The sequence below is a fragment of the Canis lupus genome, chromosome 17 (assembly GCF_003254725.2).
Source record: "Canis lupus dingo isolate Sandy chromosome 17, ASM325472v2, whole genome shotgun sequence".
Taxonomy (NCBI): Eukaryota; Metazoa; Chordata; class Mammalia; order Carnivora; family Canidae; genus Canis; species Canis lupus.
In genome coordinates, this window is record NC_064259.1 from 54,429,470 (window position 1) to 54,453,029 (window position 23,560).

At 45.4% G+C, this 23,560-nt stretch overlaps 1 protein-coding gene across 1 annotated transcript in view; it reads left to right on the plus strand.

The window, feature by feature from the left end:
- The window catches only part of PTGFRN (prostaglandin F2 receptor inhibitor), an 83,414-nt gene that overhangs the window by 29,975 nt on the left and 29,879 nt on the right, over positions 1–23,560 (plus strand). The window contains exons 2-4 of the mRNA XM_025453400.3: positions 9,724–10,092; positions 13,424–13,837; positions 18,647–19,027. Coding sequence (XP_025309185.1) covers positions 9,724–10,092; positions 13,424–13,837; positions 18,647–19,027 — 1,164 coding nt within the window. The remainder of the gene's footprint in view (positions 1–9,723; positions 10,093–13,423; positions 13,838–18,646; positions 19,028–23,560) is intronic.

Below are 23,560 nucleotides of genomic sequence, written 5' to 3' on the forward strand. Positions count from 1 at the left end.
TTTATCTATTTATCTATTTAGTTATTTATTTATTTGACAGAGAGAGAGAGAGAGAGAGAGAGAGGAAGAGCCAGAGAGCACAAGGAGGGGGAGGGGAACAGCAGAGGGAGAGAGAACCAGACTGCCTGCTGAGCAGGATCCTAAGGCAGACGCTTAACTGACTGAGCAACCCAGGTACCCCTATCAATGTCTTATAGTCTTCAGTATACAAGTCTTTCATCTCCTTGGTTAAATTTATTCTTTAGGTATTTTATTCTTTTTGATGCAATTATAAATGGGATTGTTTAATCTCTAGCATCATGTCATCTGCAAATAGAGTTTTATGTCTTTTGATTTGGATTCTTTTCATTTATTTTTCTTGATTAATTGTGGCTAGAATTCCCAATACTATGTCAAATAAAAGTAAGGAGAGTGCTCTTATTGTCTTATTCATGATTTTAGACGAAAAGCTTTTAGCTTTTCACCATTGAGTATGGTGTTAATTATGGGCTTGTCGTATATGGCCTTTGTTGGAGTATGTTTCTTTAGTACCCACTTTGTTGAGAGGCTTTTTTTTTTTTTTTTTTAAGATTTTATGTATTTATTCATGAGAGACAGAGAGAGAGAGAGGCAGAGACACAGGCACAGGGAGAAGCAGGTTCCATGCAGGGAGCCTGATGTGGGACTCCATCCCGGGACTCCAGGATCACACCTTGAGCCAAAGGCAGACGCTCAACCACTGAGCCACCCAGGCGTCCCTAGTGAGAGTTTTTTTTTTTTTTAATTATTATAAATGGATATTAAATTTTGTCAAATGCTTTTTCTGCATATATTGAGATGATATGATTTTTATCTTTCATTTTATTGATATGGTGTATCATATTGATTGATTTGTGGGTATTGAACCAGCCTTGCTCCCCTGGAATAAATCTCACTTGATAGTGGTGATCCATTTAATGTATTGTTGATAATATATGATGGTATGTGTGAATGCTATGTGATCCATTTAATGTATTGTTGAAGTCAGCTTGCTAAGTTTTATTGAGGATTTTTACATCCGTGTTCATCAGAGATATTGGCTTGTAATTTTCATCTTTTTTAGGGTGATAGTTTCTGGTTTTATTATCAGGGGAACGTTGGCCTTGTAAAATGAATTTGAAAGCATTCCGTCCTCTTCAATTTTTTGGAAGAGTTTGTGAGGGATAGGTATTAAATTTTCTTTGAATGTATGGTAGAATCCACCAAAGAAGCCATCTGGTCATGGACTTTTGTTTGTTAGGAGGTTTTTGATTACGGATTCAATCTCCTTACTAGTAATTGGTCTTCTTCGGATTTTCTATTTCCTCCTGATTCAGTCTTAGAAGATTGGATGTTTCTAGGAGTTGATCCATTTTAGGTTGTCCAATTTGTTGGCATATATTTGTTCACAATAGTCTCATCATCCTGTGTATTTCTGAGGTATTGGTTGTAACTTCTCTTTCATTTCTAATTCTATTAATTTGATTCCTCTTTTTTTCCTGGTGAGTCCAGGTAAAGCCTAGTTAGTTCTGTTTATTAAAGAATTTTGTTGGGATGCCTGGGTGGCTCACCAATTGAGCATCTGCCTTTGGCTCACGGTGTGATCCTGGAGTCCCAGGATGGAGTCCCACTTGGGGCTTCCTGCATGGAGTCTCCTTCTCCCTGTGCCTGTGTCTCTGCCTCTCTCTCTGTGTGTGTCTCTCATGAACAATTGAATAAATAAAAATCTTTAAAAAAATTTTTTTTATCTTCTCAAAGTTCTTAGCCCCATTGATTTTTTCCTATTATCTTTTTAGTCTTTATGTCCTTTATTTTTGCTCATGATCTTTATTATTTCCTTCCTTCTACTAACTTTGGGCTTCTTTTGTTCTTCTTTATCTAGTTCCTTTAGGCATAAAGTTAGATTGCTTACTTGATATTTCTCCTGTTTCTTGAGGTAGGCCTGCATTGCTATGAATTTCCCTCTTAGAACCACTTTGCTGCTTCCTATAGATTTTTGTACGTCATATTTCTGTTCATTTTTCTCTAGGCATTTTTTTATTCCTCTTTTGATTTCTTTGTTGAATAATGGTGTTCAGTAGCGTGTTGTTTAATCTCCACATATGGAGAGTTTTTTTTAGTTTTCTTCATGTAATTGATTTCTAGTGTGGTTGGGAAAGATGCTTGCAATGATTGCAATCTTCCTGAATTTATTGAGACTTGCTTTGTGGCCTAACATGTGAGCTGTCCTTGAGAGGATATCATGTGCACTTGGATAGAATTTGTATTCTGCTGCTTTTGGATGGAATGTTCTGAAAATATCTCATAAGTCTAACTGCTCCAATAATGTGTTGTTTAAAGCTGATGTCCCTTACTGATTTTCAGTCTAGAGATCTATCGATGGAAGTGGTTGGTTAAAGTCCTCTACTGTGATTGTATTGCTGGCAATTTCCCTCTGTAGGTCTGTTAATATTTGCTTTAAGCATTTTGGTACTCCTATGTTGGGTTCATGAAAATCTATAAATGTTATATTTTCTTGCTTACTTGAATCCTTTATCACTATGTAGTGGCCCTATTTGTCTTTTATTACAGTCTTCATTTTAAAGTCTACTTTGTGTGATATGAATATAGCTACACCAGCTGTCTTTTCATTTCCATTTTCATGGAATATCTTACCCCATCCTTTCACCTTTCATCTGTGTGTGTCCTAAAGTGAGTTTCCTGTAGGCAGTGTGTAGATGAGACTTGTTTTTTAAAATCCATTCAGCCACTCTGTGTCTTTTGATTAGAGAATTTAGTCCATTTACATTTATAGATAGGTACGCACTTACTGCCGTTTTGCTAATTGTTTCCTGGTCGTTTTTGCAGTTCCTCTCTATTCCTTTCTTTTTCTCTTCCTTGTGGTACGATTTCTTTCCTTAGTGTTATATTCCTTTCTCATTTTCTTTTGTGTATTTACTTTTCTTTTGTGTAGTTTGTGTTTTGTAATTACTATGTGGTATATATTTACTGTCCTATGTATGTAACAGTCTGTTTGGATTGACAGCAGCTTAAATATGAACACATTCCAAAACTCTAAACTTTTACTCCCCACCAGTCCACATTTTGGTTTTGATGTCACATTTTACCTCTTTTTATTTTATGCATTTGTTAACTAATTATTATCATTTTAGTTTTATTACTTTTGTCTTTCAACGTTCATGCCAGTTTTATAAGTGGTTAATCCACTGCTTTTATTATACATTTACCTTTTCATGAGATTTTTACTTTTGTATGTTTTCTTGTAGTTAATTAGTGACATTTCTTTTCAGCTTAAAGAAATCCCTTTAACATTTCTTGTAGGGCTGGTTTAGTGAACTCCTTTAGCTTTTGCATATCTGGGAAACACTGTCTCTCCTTCAGTTCTGAATGATAACCACGCCAGGTAGATATTCTTAGTCAGAAGTTTTTTCAGCATTTTGAATATGTCACCCCACCATCTTCTGGCCTGTAAAATTTCTGCTAAAAAATCTTCTGTTGGCTTTATTAGATTTCCCTTATATGTAAGAAATTGTTCTTCTCTTGCTGCTTTTAAAGTTCTCTCTTTAACTTTTGACATTTTAATTATAATGTGTCTTGGTATGACCCTCTTTGTGTTTATTTTATTTGAAATTCTCTGTGCTTACTGGACCTGGGTGTCTGTTCTGTCTCCAGGTCAGGGGAGTTTTCGGCCATTATTTCTTGAAAAAATTTTTTTAATTCTTTTTTTTCTTTCTTTCTTCTTTTGCTGCTCCATCTGGGTGATTTCCAGTGGTTTGTCTTCCAGTTTACTAATCCATTCTCCTGCTTCATCCAGTCTGCTCTTGAACCTTTCTATATTTTAGTTCATTTATTGTATTCTTCAGCTCTGTGACTTCTGCTTGGTTTTGGTTTTGTTTTTGTTGTTTTTAAAGTAGGCTCATGCTGGGCCAACATGGGCTTGAACTCATGATGTTGAGATCAAGACCTGAGCTGAGACCAAGAGTTAGATGCTTAATCAACTGTGCCACCTAGGCACCCTGCTTGGCACTTTCTTATAGTTTCTTATCTTTGTTGAAGTTCTCACTGAGTTCATGCATTCTTCTCCCAAATTTGGTGAGCATCTTTATGACCATCACTTTGAATTCTTTATTAGGAAGTTTTCTATCTCCATATCATTAAGGTCTCTTTCTGAAGTTTTGTGTGTGTGTGTGTGTGTTCTCTTGTTTGGAACATATTTCTCTGTTTCTTTATTTTGCTTGGCTCTCTGTTTCTGCATATTAGGTGAAACAGCTACTTCTCTCAGTCTTGAAGGAATGGCCTTGTATAGAAAATGATCCTTCTTGTTCAACCTTGCTCTAGTTCTTGATTGTCTCTTAAACCTTTGTGATTATCTAAGTTGCCTGATTTATTCTTGATATGTCCCTGTTGTTGAGGTTGTGCCAAGACCTGTCAGTGTTCCAAGGGGACGAATCTCATTTATCACTGAGTTTCAGGTTGATGAGAAGCCAGACCCTTAGGCAGCAGTTTTTAAAGTATGCAAATATGTATAGTCCTGTGGGGCTGAAGTTGTAAACCCCACTGACCTCCAGACCAAGGAGATTTGCAGGTGATCTCTGGGTAACAGTTGCAAAAGTTGGAGCTCTACACAAGTGTATAATCTCATTGGAAAGTCTCATCAAGCTGTAGTGTGGCTAGTCTGGTGCACGGGAATGGTATCTCTTTGTTTATGTTCCCTGGGAGTGCCCCTTAGGGCCTCTGGGTGTGTTGGAAACCTGACGATTGTCCCTTAGTGTGAAGCTTTAGGATAAGTGAATAGACCTTTTTGCCCAGGAAAACTGCATATGTGTCAGTGTGCTGTCTGTGCAGGGCCCTGTGGGTATTGACCTGCTAAGAACTGTCTTTCTGATTGTTACAATCCCTTGGAACTCAGTAACACCAGCCCCCTGGCCACCAGGCCCTGGCCAATAAGGAGTGTCTCCTGTGTGGCTTCTGTGTGTCTGCTGGCTTTAGCAGAGCAACTGGAGGTTGTAGGGGTGGGGTACACTCACCAGCTTCAGAAAGGCAGTGGCGGGGGGGGGGGCGGGGGAAGAAAGGCAGTGGGAAAATGCCTCCACCATGCATGCCTATGGGGTTCAGTGATGCAGCAGGAGAGTACCCTGTCTGCATACAGGCTTTGGCCCAAGTTTGGGCATGGGAGAATGCCACGACCACCAATGCTCACCAGCCCCAGCCAGGGTGTGGGGGAGTGTCACAACTGCCACCTGCACTCATGGACTTCAGCAAGGGGAGGAGAGAATGCTGTGATTGTTTATGTTCACTTGACCCTGCCAGGTTGTGGGGAATTGTGGCAACCGCCCAAGATCTCCAGGCTCAGCGAGGCAGCAGGACAGTGCCATAACCATTCACTCCTGCCCGACCCAGCAAGGCAGTGGGAGGGTGTATGGCCAGGCACCCAGTCTGCACCAGTAGGCTGGAGGGCTATAAATGGTGTCCACCAGTGCATCTGTCTCTCCAGAGAGCACCGACTATCCCTTGCCCCTCCAGCAGATGCCCCCAGACCAGCAAATGAATCTCCTTTACAGACAGTCCAGGTGCTTTTGAAATTGGGGCTTTTTCGGGGGGATTTAGAAGGGAGGTGAGACTGCAGGTACTTCCTATGGCACTTTGGGTTCCTTGGATGTCAGCTCAGCTGGCTTTCTTAGCCAGATGTTTCTGGAAGCTCATCTCTGATGCAGACCGAAAGGGTTGGAGTGCCTGATGTGGGGCACTGACCCCTTACTCCTCCAGGAGAAGTGCCTGTCTGGTGAGATCCTTCCCTCTTGCATGTCACTGCAGTGAGGGTGGGTGTGTTGTAAGGCTGTGTCATCTCTCCTAACCATTCAGTGAAGTCCTTTTATCTTTTGTTGTGAGAGCAGTTAATCTAGTTTTTAAATCTTCCAAAGGGAAATTATTTGTATGTGGCTGTTGATTTCATGTATCCTTGAGAGAGGGTGAGTTCAGGTTCTTCATACACAACCATCTTGGACTCTTTTTTCACAAATCATCCATATAGTACCCTGATTCTAAAGGAAGTAAAAATTTCTGAGTAGCTTCAGCAAAAATGAGCCAGGAGGATCCTGATTGACCTGGTTTCAGCCAGTGTCCATCCGTGGGATGGGGACATTCAGCGTCAGCCAGATATGAGGAACAGTTGAGGAACCCTGGGTAGCAGGCACGGATATGCTGCATGTTTGTCAGAAGTAGTAGGTATGAGGTCATGGGTGTCATCCTATAGGCATTGAGTTGCCTTAGGAAGAAAGCAGCATGTTTCAGCACTACAGCACTACAGACACTCTGTAAGAATATTTGGGGTTGGTTCTGTTATCTGCAGGAAGAGATGTAACCCATAGTCTTGAGTCGCTAGCACCAGTAACTCTATTTTTAAAGAGAGTGCTTTTGGGTACCACATCCTTTCTTTGAACTTGGCAGCAGTCTAGACCCATCCCCGGCCAGGCTGGCAGAGAGCCCCCTGCTCAGAGCACACACTAACCTTCTCCCCATCTCTCTCTTATGGATGCTTTCTTTTTCCCTTGTCTTTTTCTTTTCTTTCTTTCTTTCTTTTTTTTTTTTTTTTAAGATTTTATTTATTGATTCATGAGAGACAGAGACATAGGCAGAGGGAGAAGCTGGCTCCCCATAGGGAGCCCAATGCGGGACTTGATCCCAGGACTCCAGGATCATGCTCTGAGCCGAAGGCACACGCTCAACCACTGAGCCACCCAGGCATTCCCCTTTTTCTCTTTTCAAAGAGAATGATAGGGGGAGGAGAAAATAAGATGGCTTTTAAGGAGTGTTCAACACTTTTTTTCTTTTTTACCCCACCACAAATTAAGATAAATGTTTTCATCATAATCTGGTACACACAACTTTGTGTACTTAACAAAATTTAATGAAACAGTATGTACTCCTTACTAAATGCAGAGGACTCTAATATTTCCTCTTTTGTTTAATTGTATTCAGACACACACATACTCTGGTCACAACCACTATAAATTCATTTCACAACTACTGAAAGGCAACTTTGACTTTGAAAAACATGAATTAAATCATTGAAAACAAGCAACAATAGTATATTAGTTTGCTAGGGCCACTGTCACAAGGAATCACTAACTGGGTGGCTTAACCAGCAGAAACGTGCTCTCTTGCCCCTCTGGAGACTAGCAGCCTGCTTGTCAGCAGGGTCGGTTCCTTCAGAGCATCATGGAGAGTCTCTGCTCCAGGCCTCCTCACCAGCCTCTGGTGGTTTGTGGACCATCTTGGATATTCTTTGACTTGTAGATGCTTCACCCCCATCCCTGCCTTCATTTCACTTGGCGTCTCCCTGGATGCATGTCTGTGTGCTGGCTTCCCTTTTTAAGGATACTAGTCATTGGATTAGGGTCCCTCCCTATTCTCATATGACCTCAACCAATGATGTCTAACAGCAACTGAAAACATCTGCAGTGACCCCATTCCCAAATAAGATCACTTGTTGAGGTCCTGGGAGCTAGGGTTCATCATAGGAGTTTTGTTGGGGGAAGCATAACTCCATCTGCAATAAATTATAAAAATACAAAACTGAAAAGACATCATAGAAGTTCCCATCTCATTGAGCTCTTATTATATGGCAGACTCTCAGCCAGGCATTTTATTGCACAAATTCAATAAATCTTTCTTGCCCTATTTCATAGTTGAGGAAGCCAATGGTGAGAGAGGTCAGTCTCTCAGATTTAAACTTAGGTCTCCTTCAGAGTTTATATGTGAGGGTAAGTCTGGTGTGGTAGTTGCTCTTGGAACTAAGCTTTTTTGGGATAATTACTCAATTTTGTGTGTGATTTCTGTATAAAACATAACTGTTTCCTTTATAAAAATATAATCTATTTGTATCAGGAATGAGCTCTTTCTGATAGTTCTAACGACTTCATGCTTTTTCTTTCCATTATAATTGTTAGTATAGTGTTGATTTTATTCCATTTTTTTAAAACTGAGTATCCTTTTCAAAATTCTTATACTTTTTGAGTGATTTTTTTTTTTTTAAGATTTTGTTTATTCACGAGAGACACACAGAGAGGCAGAGACACAGGCAGAGGGAGAAGCAGGTTCCCCGCGGGGAGCCCAATCCCAGGACCCCAGGATCACGACCTGAGCCAAACACAGGCACCCCTTGAGTGATTTTTTAAAAACAAATAATATTTTATGTATTTATTTTAGAGAACTCGAGCAGGAGGAGAGGGAGAGAGAACTTCAAACCAAGTCCAAGGGGAGTGCAGGGCCAAGGTGGGGCTGGATCTCGCAGTCCTGAGACTACTGAAATCAAGAGTCAGAAGCTCAATTGACTGAGCCACCCAGGTGCCCTGAGTGATGTTTCTCAGTAACATAGTAGCTATGCCTGATGTTAATATTGAAGAAGTTAGAGAGACTTAACGAATGTGCCCTTATCCCAGCATGAGGAATATGTGCGGAATGCAGGTGTTTTGTTTTGTGTTATGTCACTGGAATACAAAATAAAGGAAATTTTGAATTAAGAAAAATAAATAAATGGGGATCCCTGGATGGCTCAGCAGTTTGGTGCCTGCCTTCGGCCCAGGGCATCACCCTGGAATCTCGGGATCAAGTCCCACGTCGGGCTCCCTGCATGGAGCCTGCTTCTCCCTCTGCCTATGTCTCTGCCTTTCTCTCTCTCTCTCTCTCTCTCTCTGTGTGTCTCTGTCTCTCATGAATAAATAAATAAAAGCTTTAAAAATAAATAAATAAACGAACTTAGGTCTCCTGGAGTTCAGAGCCCATGGTTTCCCGTTTGCCTTAGCGCTGTACCTGTTCATAGAAAATGGTCCAAATTGAAATGCTCTGCACAGATAAGAAATGCACTACAAAATCACACTGAAGTTCACAGCAAAGATGACCTCTTAAAGGACCTGCAGGTGTTAGGGTCCCTAGGGTCCTATGAGTCCTGGGAGGTATGTGCCCTTGGGGCAGGGAGTACCAGTAAACACTTGGCTTTGTCCACTGAACTCATCATCCCCAGCAAGCTGCTGCATTCCTAACAACGCCCAGCAACCAGCCAGGCAAAGCACTGTCTCCCTTTGTGCTTCCCTACCCTCATTCTGAATTTAGATCAGGGTGAAGAGTAGAGAGAGAAGGAAATGAGCCAGAAAATAGAAAATTAATACTTGGTGGAGTCGTCATATTTTAATATTAATTTATAGGCAATGTCAGATCACCAGAGTTAAATCTTTTTATCAGCAGGCTGCTCTAGGGTTTGAAAATTGGCATCCATCATTGTAAATCAGGTCTCAGGAGCCCTAGGGAATGGTCTCTAAGGATGAGGGTTGATCCAGGGTGGGCAGAAATGTAAATACTTGATTAGCTGTGTCCTTTTCTTTCACACCAACCCTAAAATATTTCTGCATCACATTGAGTGACAATGGTATGTTAAATAGTTACGGGAGGTAAGAAGCTATTCAGGTTTATATGGTTAGCCTACTTTTAATACTTGTCTTCTTCCCTATCAATCCTAGGAAACTGTTTTGGGCGAGGCACTTGTTTCGGGGTGGTATTCCTGGCTCACGGGTCTAGGAATGGGCTTATTCATCTCCTGTCTGCTCAGGCCCTAGCAGCACACCATTTCTCCCAGCTGGCCAGGTGTCCCATTTTTGCCATGAGCCTGGGAGCAGGAGCACTAAAATGACTGGGATGACCTCCTGTGACTCTCCTCTCTTGTCGTTGCAGCACTCTGCGGAGGGCGTGTGGTGAGAGTCCCCACGGGGAGCCTGGTGCGGGTGGTGGGCACCGAGCTGGTCATCCCCTGCAACGTCAGCGACTACGACGGCCCCAGTGAGCAGAACTTTGACTGGAGCTTCTCGTCTTCGGGGACCGGCTTTGTGGAGCTGGCCAGCACCTGGGAGGTGGGCTTCCCAGCCCAGCTGTACCGGGAGCGCCTGCAGAGGGGTGAGATCGCGTTGAGAAGGACCGCCAATGATGCTGTGGAGCTGCACATAAAGAACGTTCAGCCCTCAGACCAGGGCCACTACAAGTGTTCGACCCCCAGCACAGACGCCACCGTCCAAGGCAACTATGAGGACACGGTACAGGTTAAAGGTATGTCCTCACTCATCCTGTCTGGGGCCAGACTTTTCTCTGCCACTCTGCTTTGTTGAGAAACTTAACTCCTCTGGGACTCTGCCCCCTCCCCCGCCCCTGGCCAAGGTACAGAGGTCTCTTACTTGACTGATTCAAAGCAGAGGCTAGGCCAGGCCACCCGTGAGGGCCCTTTCTCTTCATCACGATTCTGAACCACCCGTGGCTGGTACAGTGGCAGGGCCCAGCTCTCTGCCGGGTAGCCTGCACTCGGTCCAATGGCTGGCTCTACCATTTGTCAGCTGTGTGGCCGTGGGCATGGCATGGCCCATGTGGCCCGTTCTCCTCCTCTACAAAACAGTGCTTCCCTTAACCGTTGTGAGGACGAGGTGAGTTAGCATGTATCAGGCCTCAGAGCAATTCCAGAGTCAGCATTCCTAAGGTTTGCAGTGAGAAGGTGATGGTTATGATGACATTCACTTTGATGGGAATATCAGATACTTCAAAGCTCATGTCTTTGTTTGTGTCCTTCATGATTTAAGTGACCACTTGTGGGCAGCCCTGGTGGTGCAGCGGTTTAGCGCCGCCTGCAGCCTAGGGCGTGATCCTGGTGATCCTGGAGACCCGGGATCGAGTCCCACGTCAGGCTCTCTGCAAGGAGCCTGCTTCTCCCTCTGCCTGTGTCTCTGCCTCTCTCTCTGTGTCTCTCATGAATAAATAAATAAAAAATCTTAAAAATAAGTGCCCACTCGTTCTGGAATTTGGGTGGGTTGTATGTAGAGAAAGAACGATGTAGTCACTGCTACCTTATGATGGAACCCTACTAACTTTTTGTTCTCATTCTGCAGAGAATCAAACCTTATGTATCTGGAAGGTTTAGGGTTTTTTGGGTTTTGTTTTGTGTTTTTCCATTTTCCAAATCCTATTAGATTTTTTCCCACATTCAATTCTCTGAACCCCATGTAGAATATCAGGCAGGATATTTCCCTGATTTACATATGAGGAAATGGAAGAGCATAGAGAGGTTAATTACTTGCCCAAAAATCATACAGCTGATTGGCAAATGAGCAAGAACATAGAAAGATGTTTGGGGCCAACAACATAGAAAGCTGATTATTGTTATTATTACTTAATTACACATTTATTTGTAGCCTGCCTTATTCCAAAAAGTATTTATATCAGAGTAGGGAGTGTAGGTAACGATCGGGAAAGGAGAAGATGTACGTGATGATCTAAGAAGAAGGGGCTGATCCAGGTATTCATCCCCTCTGTAATGATGTACAGAACCCTGCCATGTCTCAGGTGCTGTTCCCCACATTCGACCCATGAGGGAGTAAAACAACCATATCCATTATGGAGGTATTAAAACATGGAATCTACCTCTTTCCTCACCTCTTCCTTATAGAAAATCCTAAAGCTGTTTTGTTAGAAAAAGTCTCGTGAGACATTCTTGCATTGCAGGTAAATAATGTGTGTTTTTAGTTATCACACACATACTGTACCTCTGTTAGGTCAGATGCACACCTGTCTCCCCTGTAATTCTCATCCTGAGGAGTAGGGGGCAGCAGGAGAATTCGCTGGGACCCTGTCCCCCAGTGTCTTCCTGTTTCTTCTCCAGTCTTAGGAAGGAAGGAGCAAAGAAGCAGCTTTTCTTGGGTGAGGAAAGCAGTTAGATGGCCATGAATGAGACTGGCTGGCTGCCCAGGTAGGGCCTCTGGTGGCTGCCACGCGTGGCCCACGGTCTGTCTGGCCGTCAGCTCTGTGGGTCTTGAAACCATTCAGCCATGTGTTGACAGATATCTGACTACGAGAACGGAGTCATGTTAACTGGACTCGCAGACTGACGGATATACTAGGTCATTATATTCATTTTGCAGTAGACAATTGTCTTTGGGTTAGGCCTTTCTAAAAATGAAGCAGTTCTTTTCCTCAAGGACACAAATTCGTTTCTAAGTGGAATTTCAAGAAAAACCAAAGACCTAACGAATAGTAGCGTTTGAGGATTCTTTTATCCAGCTCATAGAGGAGCCTAAGAGTGTAGAGCCTTGGTAGAGCCTCCTCTCTGGTTATCTTGATTATCTCTTCCCTTTCCTCAGTAGCACTCACCAATACTTTAGTTTTTTTTTTTTTTTTTTTAAGATTTTATTTATTTATTCATGAGAGACACAGAGAGGGAGAGAGGCAGAGACACAGGCAGAGGGAGAAGCAGGCTCCATGCAGGGAGCCTGATGTGGGACTTGATCCCCGGTCTCCAGGATCGCGCCCTGGGCCAAAGGCAGGTGCTAAACCACTGAGCCACCCAGGGATCCCTACTTTAGTTTTTTTTCCCCCACCAATACTTTCTTGATTTCTGGCCCCCTTATTCTAGACTCTAAAGAGCCAGGCTTTTCCCAAATGGCCCTAATACAGGGTACCCAGTTGAGGGTTCTGCTTCCTTTGACTGGTTCCTATCCTGCACATACTTTCTGCTCACCCTAGTTATTCTTTTATTTATTTATTTATTTATTTATTTATTTATTTATTTATTTATTTATTTATTTATTTATTTAAGATACAGAGAGAGAGAGAAGCAGGCTCCATGCTGGGAGCCTGACATGGAACTCGATCCCTGGTCTCCAAGATCACACCCTGGGTTGAAGGCGGTGCTAAACCGCTGAGCCACCGGGGCTGCCCTACCCTAGTTATTCTTAATGCATTTCCCAGGCCTCAGGCCACAGGCAGCTCTTGGCTGTGCTTTTGCCCTCTTGGGATCATGTTGCTTTAGCTGGTAGACGATTCTTCAGGCTCCCTGCTGTAGCCAGGTGCCCTGCCACAGGAGTGTTGGACGGTACCAGCCAGTTATTTTACCACTATTGCTGAGTGCCAAGCACCTCAGCTTCTCACTCCAGCTGTCATCCTCCTCCCCCCACCCCACTGCCCTCCCCCCAGACCGGTCCAGTCGTCATCCCTTTGTAGAGCTGGGGAAACTGAGGCAGAGGGGAGTAAAGTAGCTTGCTCAGGGGTGGCAGAAACACATACCCAAGGCATAGCTCCCAAAAGGGGGAGGGTGCTCCGCCCAGTGCTGGTGGGAGTAAGGGTCCTTTTAGTGCCTCTTTTTCCTTTTCTCCCCTTCCTTGTTCTTTTTTCCCCCTTTTTCGTTTGTTTTTTCCTTGTTCAGATCAGAAAGTCAGCTGAGATTACACCCGAATTACAGTGGGAGAGCGTGTCCCCCCCTCCCTTGTTCCGTGGGCATCAGAACAGGGCCAGGGCGCAGAGGGCCCTGGAGGGGGCAGGAGCCCACGGAGGCGGGAGGGGCAGGGGCAGGGGCAGGGCAGGGGGCGAGGCGGCTGATGGCTGTGCTTCCTCCCCGCAGTGCTGGCCGATGCCCTGCGCGTGGGTGCCGGCCCGCCGCCCGCCCCGGACCTGAGCCTGCGCCTGGGCGAGCCGTTCGAGCTGCGCTGCGCGGCGTCCACGGCGTCCCCGCTGCACACGCACCTGGCGCTGCTGTGGGAGCTGCGGCGCGGCGCGGCCCGGAGGAGCGTGCTGGGCCTGAGCCACGACGGCCGCTTCCGCCCGGGGCCCGGCTACGAGCAGCGCTACCGCGCGGGCGACGTGCGCCTGGACACCGTGGGCGGCGACGGCTACCGCCTGTCGGTGGCGCGCGCGCTGGCCTCGGACCAGGGCTCCTACCGGTGCGTGGTCAGCGAGTGGATCGGAGAGCAGGGCGGCTGGCAGGAGATTCAAGAGAAGGCCGTGGAAGTGGCCACCGTGCTGATCCAGCCCACGGGTGAGCCTCTGCAACCGTCGGGCCGAGCGCGCTCCCCTGGTTTCTGGCGGGTGGCGGGGGAACGACCCAGGCGGGCCCGTGGGCCTTGCTGGCCAGGTTTGTGCAGGTCGGGTGAGGCCTCGCGTCCAGGGGCCGGGGGGGGGGGGGGGGGGGGGGGGGGGGGCCAGGTCGGATGGTGGTGAGTTTGGCCAGGGTGCATTTGTGGTGCCGAGGCCCTAAGCTTTGCTTTACAGCTGCCTCTGTCTGGATTCGTACTCCTGGGACGCTCGCCTGTAAGACGGTTGTTGGCTGACAGATGAAGGCCCTTTAAGTGCCACAATGAGGTCTGACCTGGTGTTCAGAGGGGGCTTTGGGGCAGAGCTTCCCCCACTCTGCTCCCTTTGTCTTGTTTTGTCTTAATGGAGTGTTTCCTGAATTTCTGGATGTGCAACTGGCTCACCCCACATGTCTGGTCTTCCTTCAGTCCTCTAGATGTGCCTTTCAAGTCTCCTCAGATGTGCCATCCCAGCTAGGTGAGACTTCTCTCAAGCTGGGCCTCTTCTTGTTTTGTGTATGACACTTATCCCAGGAGCGTGCATATAGCCCTGGGGTCTGTCTCCCTGCAAGAAGTCCTGTGTCCTCTCACCTGTGAACCAAGCTTTGTTTTTGAAGAAACACACACACACTTTCTTAGTCCTGCTAGAAAGTAAGAAAATACAAGATACATTTTAGAAAATCCGTAAAAAGAAAAGTTATTATTGACCTAGTGTCCAATAAGCATTAATAAAGAACCTATACTGGGTGATCAGCTCTGTCTGCGCCCCGGGGTCAGAAGTGCTTGAGGAATGTCCCCAGGCCTCTTAGAGCCTCCTCCAGCTTTGGCAGAGACAGCATAAAGAGACCATGTCAGGATGAGGTCATTGCTGTGGATGGATGGTTGTCCCTGGTTTTCCCGGAGTCTGACATCTCCAGATCTGTCGCTGTGTCCTCCTGCTTTGTCAACTGGGAAGACCATGGGCAGACTCATTTCTTGCATATAAATGTGAACATGTGGCCGCTCTGTAGCTCAGATGAGAAGGGAAGCAGGAGATAGTACTCGTGAGGAGTATTTTTCCTCTGTGGGCTACATGGTCCTGAGCACTTCACTCTGCGGGTATACCACTGCACAGGAATTAGATTTTGTCAAAAGCAGGACTGGGGTTCCTGGGTGACTGCAGCCAGCAGTGAGGTGGGAGGTGCTCTTGCCGAGGAAAGGGACTACCCGTCATGGTCAGTCTTGGTTCTACTGGTTACAGAAATCACTTTCTGGGCAGCCCGGGTGGCTCAGTGGTTTAGCGCCGCTTTCAGCCCAGGGTGTGATCCTGGAGACCCAGGATCAAGTCCCATGTCAGGCTCCCTGCGTGGAGCCTGCTCTCCCTCTGCCTGTGTCTGTGCCTCCCCCCCGCCCCCGTGTGTGTGTGTGTGTGTGTGTGTCTCATGAATAAATAAATAAAATCTTAAAAAAAAAAAAAAAAGAAATCACTTTCTTAGTGGACTCAGGTCACCTTCCCTTAAGGAAGTGATCAATCTGTCCTAAGAAACTGGGATATTTACCTTGCATCACACAACTGTTCTCCGGGGTCAGAAGGGTTAAGAGTTTCATATTTGCAACAAGTGGGACGCCTGGGTGGCTCAGTGGTTGAGTGCCTGCCTTCGGCCCAGGTCATGATCCCAAGGTCCTGGGATTGAGTCCCACCTTAGTTAGGCTCCCTGTATGGAGCCTGCTTCTCTCTCTGCCTATGTCTCCACCTCTCTCTGTGTGTGTCTCTAATGAATCAATCAATCAATCAATCTTTAAAAAAAAAAAAACACAGATTTGCAACAAGTTATCTTTTTATGTGCTATTTCAATTGTAAAGGTATATTTTATTTCAAATAGGCCATAAAACCCATAATATTGAGTGTAAGACTTGACAACTCTGAACCTCTTAGGCACCTAATAGCATCTGGCTGTCATTTGAGCCTGGGTTTTGTAACCATTTTATGCCATGGGCTGCTGCTGCTGCCTTTTTTTTTTTTTTTTTTTTTTTAAGATTTTATTTATTTATTCATGAGAGAAAGAGAAAGAGAGAAAGAGGCAGAGACAGAGGCAGAGGGAGAAGCAGGCTCCATGCAGGGAGCCTGAGGTGGAACGGTATCCCAGGACCCCGGGATCACGACCTGGGCCAAAGGCAGACGCTCAACCACTGAGCCACCCTGGCGTGTCCAGTCCCATGGGCTTGTTGACAGTCTTTTGAAGCCCACAGACCTCTTCAGAATTAACGTGTTTTAGTTCAGTAAATTGTCTATAAGATGACAAAGGAAAATGATTGTATTGGAATAGGTATCAAAATATTTTAAGACAAATTTTTTTATATAGTAATAATATTGGGCTTTGTTAATGCCTTAAGTAATATATAGTGGCAGGTTTAACAACCACTGTAATTTCCCAAGTAGCAATGAATGCAAATGATTCTTTAAGATATTATTTGCAACAATTGCAATGTAACTTGAAACAATTTATGATTTCTGTTGGGCCAGAGTTCCAGGGACAGATAATACCATTAGTGGTTTTTCACTTAGTTTCGTAGTGAGAGCAGATGCTATATTTCAGGTAGAGATTAGTCAAAACAACGATAAGATGTTTTTCCGCCTGGGTCACAGACTTGCTAAATTGTCATCTTGGACCCAGGTTAGGAACCACCACACTAGAGTGCTGGCTTTTCTCTCTTTGTCAACACCTGCAATATCCATAGCTAGCTTCTTAAAAATCTTATAGCACTGTTATGATAAACAGCCCAAAGCTACCTAAACAGTGGGGCTGTGTTACGTATGTGGGATTAACCACCCCCCCCCCCCCCGCCCCAATGTCAGGAGTGGTCTGGTTCACGCCCAGATCTTGGTGTCTAATTTATGGACGCAGTTATATCCAATAGGAGAAATCTTCACCACCACAGGCTTTGTCTGGGGTGCCCCCTTGCATTATGAGTCCTTAGAAATCTTTTTTTTTTCTTCTGCCTTCTCCATCCTGTCTCCCAACCATGAACCCCTCCCAATCCAGAACATACGGGGAACAATGGTCAGTTACGTGGCAAGCTATTTAGCAACTTGCAGAGAGAAGATTGCAAAGTGAATTCTTCCACTGAAGAGACATTTCTGCCGATATTCCTAAACCTAAGAATCTGGTTTCTCCATATGCACAATCCACAGCTGCATGTCTAGCCCTTCTTCACTCACCTCCTTCCCTCCTGAGCCACCTTTTGCCTCCGGCTGGCACAGAGGGACTCCAGCAGTATTCCAGCAGCCCTAACCGTAAGCATTGTACATGGGACTGTCAGAACCACAGTGCAGGCTCGGAGCAGTGGTTTCCATACGGACTCCTCTCAAAAGATGCCCTCAAATTACCTTTAGCCCCTTTAAGGAGGTGAAGGAGGAGGAAGAATTTGGAGGGTGGGTGAAGGTGAGAAATCAGACTTTTAAATTTCCTTTTATAAATACTCTACCCATCTCATTTTCTGTATTTGTCAAAGTGGGTCTTGAACTTGGCCTGAAGGGCTTGTGGGAAATGTTGTCAGGCTTTGGAAATAGGCATAGGAAAGCAGTCCGCTCTGAAGGGCAACAAGGCCTGTGGGGTTCGGCCTTTTCTGAACCTGCCACCAGCCTTTGTTGCTGAGCTTACTCAGGAGAGCCACTGATGAAGACCAGGGCTGTGCCTCCACTTGAATCCCCTGGGAAGTGTTAGCTATTTCTCATCGAAGGGGTTGTTCCCAGAGCATTAGCACAAGTCGAATGTTTTTCTACTCTGATTACAGATGTTCGGCTTCTTAAAAAAAAAAAAAAAAAAAAACAACTTCAGTAACGTAAAATGTTTCCATGTAAAAAGCTTTGACAGGGGAATGCTGAAACCAGATCTGCCTTGAGACTGTGACACTAGATACTTCAGTGCTTCATCTAAATATAGTCTACTTTTAATTATCCACACTCGTGTGAGAAGGCAGCAGCGTGGATAATCCAAGAGTCATTGTGTTTTGGTTTTAGAATATGCTTTATGTTTGACTTTAAGGCAGATATGCCTAATAGAATAAATGATGCTCTACGTCTATTCCATTGCATTGCATTTTGAAGGCTTGACTCATAAGGCATTTTTGTCTGGTTTCATTTTCCTGGTCCTTCTGTTTAGGATTTTCAACTCTTTTACCCAGAAGATGGTTGTACCCTCACCTCCTGCACTCCAGCCTCCAATGCCAAATCCCTGGTCCCCAAGTCAGAACTGAACTGTCCTTTCTCTGTAAAATCACCCAAGTCTTATCATGCACATGGAGAAAGTACAATTTTAGTTTTGTGAAGTCCATCTTCTTTTCAAACAAGTGTTAACGGTTAAGAGCAGGGTCCCTGGAGGCAGACAGCCTACTTTTAAATCCCAACTCAGCTGTGTTTTACCTGTGTGACCTTGGGCAAGTTACTTAACTTCTCTGCCCTTCAGTTTCCTTATCAGTAAAATGAAGATAAAAATAGTAGTTACCTCCTAGGGCCGTTTTGAAGGTTAACATTTCCAAGGCACTCAGAACAGTGCCTGGCATATTGTAAGTGTATGTAAGTGTTTCCCATTCTTAGTGTTTTCATGGAATGAAAAGAAATACGTTATGGTTTCCTTTATTTATTCAGTAAATACTTCTCAAGCGCTTACAGTTTTGGTACAAAACCTTCTAACTTTAATGCCATAAATAAGAACATAAAAGGAGATGATCTAAAGGGGAGGAGGGGCACACATAACACAGATTATCTAGATTTTTTTTTTTTTTCATTTTTTAAGTTCTACGAGCGGCCGTGGCCAGGAGTATGTCTGTGGCTGAGGGAAAGGAGCTGGATCTGACCTGCAACATCACAACAGACCGAGCAGATGACGTCCGACCTGAGGTGACATGGTACTTTAGCAGGACACCGGATGGCACTTTGCCTGGCTCCCTCATGTTGGCACGGCTGGACCGGGATTCCCTGGTGCAGAGCTCTCCCCACGTTGCTTTGAGTCATGTGGATGCACGCTCCTACCATTTACTGGTTCGAGATGTTAGCAAAGAAAACTCTGGCTACTATTTCTGCCACGTGGCACTCTGGGCACCCGGACACAACAGGAGCTGGCACAAGGTGGCCGAAGCCAGGTCTGCCCCTGCCAGTGTGGACGTGACCAGGCTAGGTGAGTGGTTGGGAAGATGGCTCTTAGCCTCTCTGGCTTGCTCCCTTCCCTGGGAGATGAGGATGAGTCAGTGCACTGTGCCTTTTGCGTTATCTTGGCGTTCTTTACATCAGGGTGAGCGTACTTGAGCCTGGACAGATCCCAAGCTGGGGGTGGGGAGGAGAGCAAAGAAGGCTGAAACAGAATCTGGCAGGCAAGGGAAATGTTTAGATAATGTGGCCTTAGTTGTCTCAATACCCTCATTTGAGAGGATATAGTTTCCTTTTGTTGTCAAGATTTGCAGGGTCGGCCCTGCTGAATGGCTCTTTGAAATGGATCTTTGTTGGAGCCAGAACACTGCCATTCTTCCTTTCCTTTTCCTAGACTCTGAGGTGCTCTCTGGCAGGAGGTGGTGGTTTCCTAAAGTCCAGAGCAGAAAGAATTCCTTGAGCTAACGGAATGTGCTTGGGTTTTTTTTGCACCCCCCCCCCCCCATGCCCTGGAATCCCACAATGATTTTATTTGTAGATACCAGGTAAATAGCATGGCCTTCCTGTTTCCCCAGGCTCTTGCACCCGCTACAAGTCCCCAGTGGAGGAGCAGAGTGGCTCTCAACTGTGGGCCACCAGGTCCTCACTTTATAACTGCTTGCCATATATGTGAAATTGTCATACCTTTCTTTTTTACCACTGTCATCTTCCCTGCCCCTCGTTTCACTAAATGCTTGCCCTGCAGGCCCAACGTTCTTCATTTTTATCACTATCTTGTGATTAATTACTGGTTAAGCCTTAAGCAGGACAGGGTTGATTGGAGGATGGGGTGTTTCCCTTCCTACCTCGTCCAAAGGTGGAGATGAGCCTACCCTGCTGTCTTGAGCTCGATCTCTCTGCTGTCCTGTGGCTATTTGGCATCCCTCTGACGTTAGTGGGCGAACCAGATCTTTAAAGGCCAAGAAATCATTTCCCCTGTTGTCTGATACTGAGCATCCTCCCACCATGACCCGCATCTCACGCTGTGCTCTTCCTGGTCTCTGCATCAAAATCTCCTGGGTTAGTGGCACATTCACTGTCTGTTTCTCCCTATTACGCCTTTATTTGGGCCTTTATTTGGCAAAGTGGGGGAGTTGGCAAGTGGGGACCGAGGGGGCAGGGTGAAGTGGAAGAAGAGAGTGAGCAGAAGCTTGGCCAATTCAGAGTGAGACCAGGCAGGGTGTTAATCATCCCTGGTAGCAAAGTGATTCTTTGATATCTGCACAGTAAAAGGCACAGGCTTTATCTGGCGAGCTTTTTATTCCTGCCGTCTGAACCCTGTGCGAGACTCTCGCTAGGAAGTACTGAACTGGAACAATGTTGGCCCAGCTAGAACTCTCCTTAGCAACCTTCAAAATAAAACAGATGTTGTCAGCACCGAAAAGAAGATTTTTCATCTCTGGAGCTGAATTTGTCTCACGGCTCTGATCCTCCGTGCATTGTGTGCTGCTGTCAAATCCCTGCGCTGACTCCCAGTACCCCCTCCCCCTCCAACTTAGAATCAGCTCTGGTGCTGGTTTTTTTTTTTTTTTTTTTTTTTTGAAAGCCTGGTCTGCACTCCAGTGTGAGGGCCTCTTTGAAGTGCTGTCGTTCTGATCCCAGCATTGCCTGGGGGAGATGTGCCTGGGGGAGACGTGGGTGGGGGTGGGGAGTGGGAGTGTCAGAAAGCAGGAGGGTTGCTCCGGGAGGGAATGGGCTCTTTTAACTGGAAGGGGTTTGTTGGTGGTGATGTTCTCCAGAGGGTGAGAAGAAATGAAGAGATTAAATTGTGGGAAAAGGCTCCATTATTATCCTGGGGATCCAGTTGTTTGTTTTCCTGCAGAGTGCCAGTAAAACCACTGTCCTGAAAGTCACCAGCCTGCTTTATGCTGACCCATGGGAGGTATGCAGGACCCGCACCTTGCACGTCGTTTTGCACATGAAGGGCACACTCAGTAAACATTGGCTGAATTGAGCTCTTGGCTGTGCTCAAGTATGTGCACAGGAAAACAAGAATTGCAAAGAAAGCAGTGACAATTAACTTAGAGAATATGCAGAGATATGTGCACATGGGTAAACCTTCTGGGAGCGTAAATGGTAGAAAAACCGCTTGCATTCTTCTTTCTTCCTCTTGAATCTCCTCCTAACCCTGCCTATGACTCACACCATTACAGCTGCTTGGACACTCATTCAGGAGGCGAGTTGGGCAGGAGTACAGCTGCAGACCTTTCCCTAGGACCTCCAGAGATGGATGGGCCTGGCCTGATGCCATAGGATTGTTGTCTCTGGATACACAACCTGTAGGTGCACGCATGTGGATACCTGACCGCGTGCATCTTGGGGCCTGTTGGAGGTGATGGAGGAGTGTCCAAAAAAGACAGGAAGACAGGTGACCCGTCAAGGACTCTGTTTATGTAGGCCATCCTAGGTTATGTGATTATGGGATATTGTCACAAAAGAGTTCTTGAGGAAGTTGGTTCCTTATGTGGGTGTTAACACAGAACTTTGAGTTTTGTTGCTCGATAAAAATAATCATTACTGTTTATCAAACGGTTACTAGAAATTGGGCACTGGTCCAAGGGCTTTATGTGCATTAAATATCTGACTTCCATATAACCTTGTGAGTGAGATACTGGCCACTATTCCCATCTGAAAATCACTGATCTTTATTTTGCTTATGATTCTGAGGATCAGGATTTAAGGAAGGACACATCAGGGTTCATCACTCATGCACACAGGGACAGCTGGGACGACTAGAGATGGGGATCCCCTTCCATATGGCTTTCTTGTGTGCATGACACTGTTCTCCTGGCCCTCCCTATCTCCACGTGGCATCTCACCCAGGCCCTTTGCATGTGGCTTGGGTTTCTCATAACATGTTCTTCTTGGGACAGTCACACTTCTTACATGGTGACTGGCTTCCAAGAGGCAGGAAGTACATGTTCCCAGCCAGTTGAAAGCTGGCCCTGGCCTTGGCACAGTGTCACTTTGGCTGCTTTCTATGGGTCATGGCCATCACAGAGTCTGTTCAGCTTCAAAGGGACAGAGAGAAAGAGACCTCATGTCTCTTAAAAAAAAAAAAAAGATTTTATTTATTTATTCATGAGAGACAGAGAGAGAGAGGCAGAAACATAGACAGAGGGAGAAGCAAGCTCCCTGCAGGGTGTGATCCTGGATCCCACGACCCCAGGATCACAACCTGAGCCAAAGGCAGATGCTCAACCACTGAGCCTCCCAGGCGCCCCAGAGACCCCATCTCTTAGAGTAACAAGGTCACACAGCAAAAGGGCATGGAAGATGGGAAACATTACTGTAGACGTCTTTGGAAAATAGAATCTACCGAATGGTGAAGGCTTGTTTCTTTTATTTCAAAAGAAATGTTTAGAATGACTTACAGAGAATTATGTTCCAAGACAAGTATGTCCCAAATATTGTCATCTTATGTGGAAACATTTTGGCTCTGGGAATCCGCTTTATTCCTGAAACCCTAGAGCGTTGAGTCCTAAAAGCTGGGCCATTCTTGTCTTTATTTGCTTGGGGTTAGTGCACAGAGCAGATGAGGGAGTTGAAGCTGATTTGGGTCTTCTCATATGTTCCATGGAGATCAGGGCAGTGCTGTGCATGGGTCCAGCGAGTCCAGGAGTACTTGCAGCAGCTGGGTGGCTGTGGTGATTTTGTAGAGGGCAAGAAAAAGCCTCTTTTACTAGGATTTATGTCCTACTTTTGAAGGAGGGAAAAAAAAACCCACACACAAAGTTGGCCTGCAAAATTAAGCCCAATTTAAAGTAAGGGATATGGGGAATCTGGGTGGCTCAGTCCGTTAAGTGTCTGCCTTCAGCTCAGGTCATGATCTCAGGGTCCTGGGATCGAGCCCTGCGTCAGGCTCTCTCCTCATCGGGGAGCCTGCTTCTCCTTCTTCCTCTGCTGTGCCCCTTGCTTGTGCTCTCTTGCTCTCTCTGTCAGCTAAATAAATAAAATCTTTAAAAAAATAAAGTAAGATATAGAATCAAGATGAAAAAGGGTAAAAACAAATCAGGATAGATATCGCAAGGTGGTTGGGATGCATTAGTTAGCTGCACTCAAGCACTGAATTTGCCTCTGAAGTTTTGAAGAGTTGGGGCAAAGAGAACTGTGATTGCACAGTTCACCTCTGATGAAGGGAAACGGAGAGCCAAACTTTTTGTTGACACTGAATTTATCATGCGCCTTTTTAGGTAAGGGCATTGGATAACATAATGGACAGTGCTTTCAACTGTTCTTTTATGAAAGGCTGAGTGATTGTTTAAATGGATGTTTCTCGTCTCCACTCTCTATAAAAGCTGAGAGCGTAAATCTTAAGTGTGTGAAGGAGTTTCTGTAAGAAGCTGAGTTACCGTAGAGGACAAACGTTGCTTTGTGTCGATCCAATTTAGTTTATGGCTAGAACTGGAGGATCTGTGGAGGAATGGCTAGTTAATCTGCATAGTAGGCCATCTCTCTCTGCAATCAGATGTCTCAAATGAGCCTTTGGCACGGATTGGATACTAATCAGTTTATGGTTGAGGTC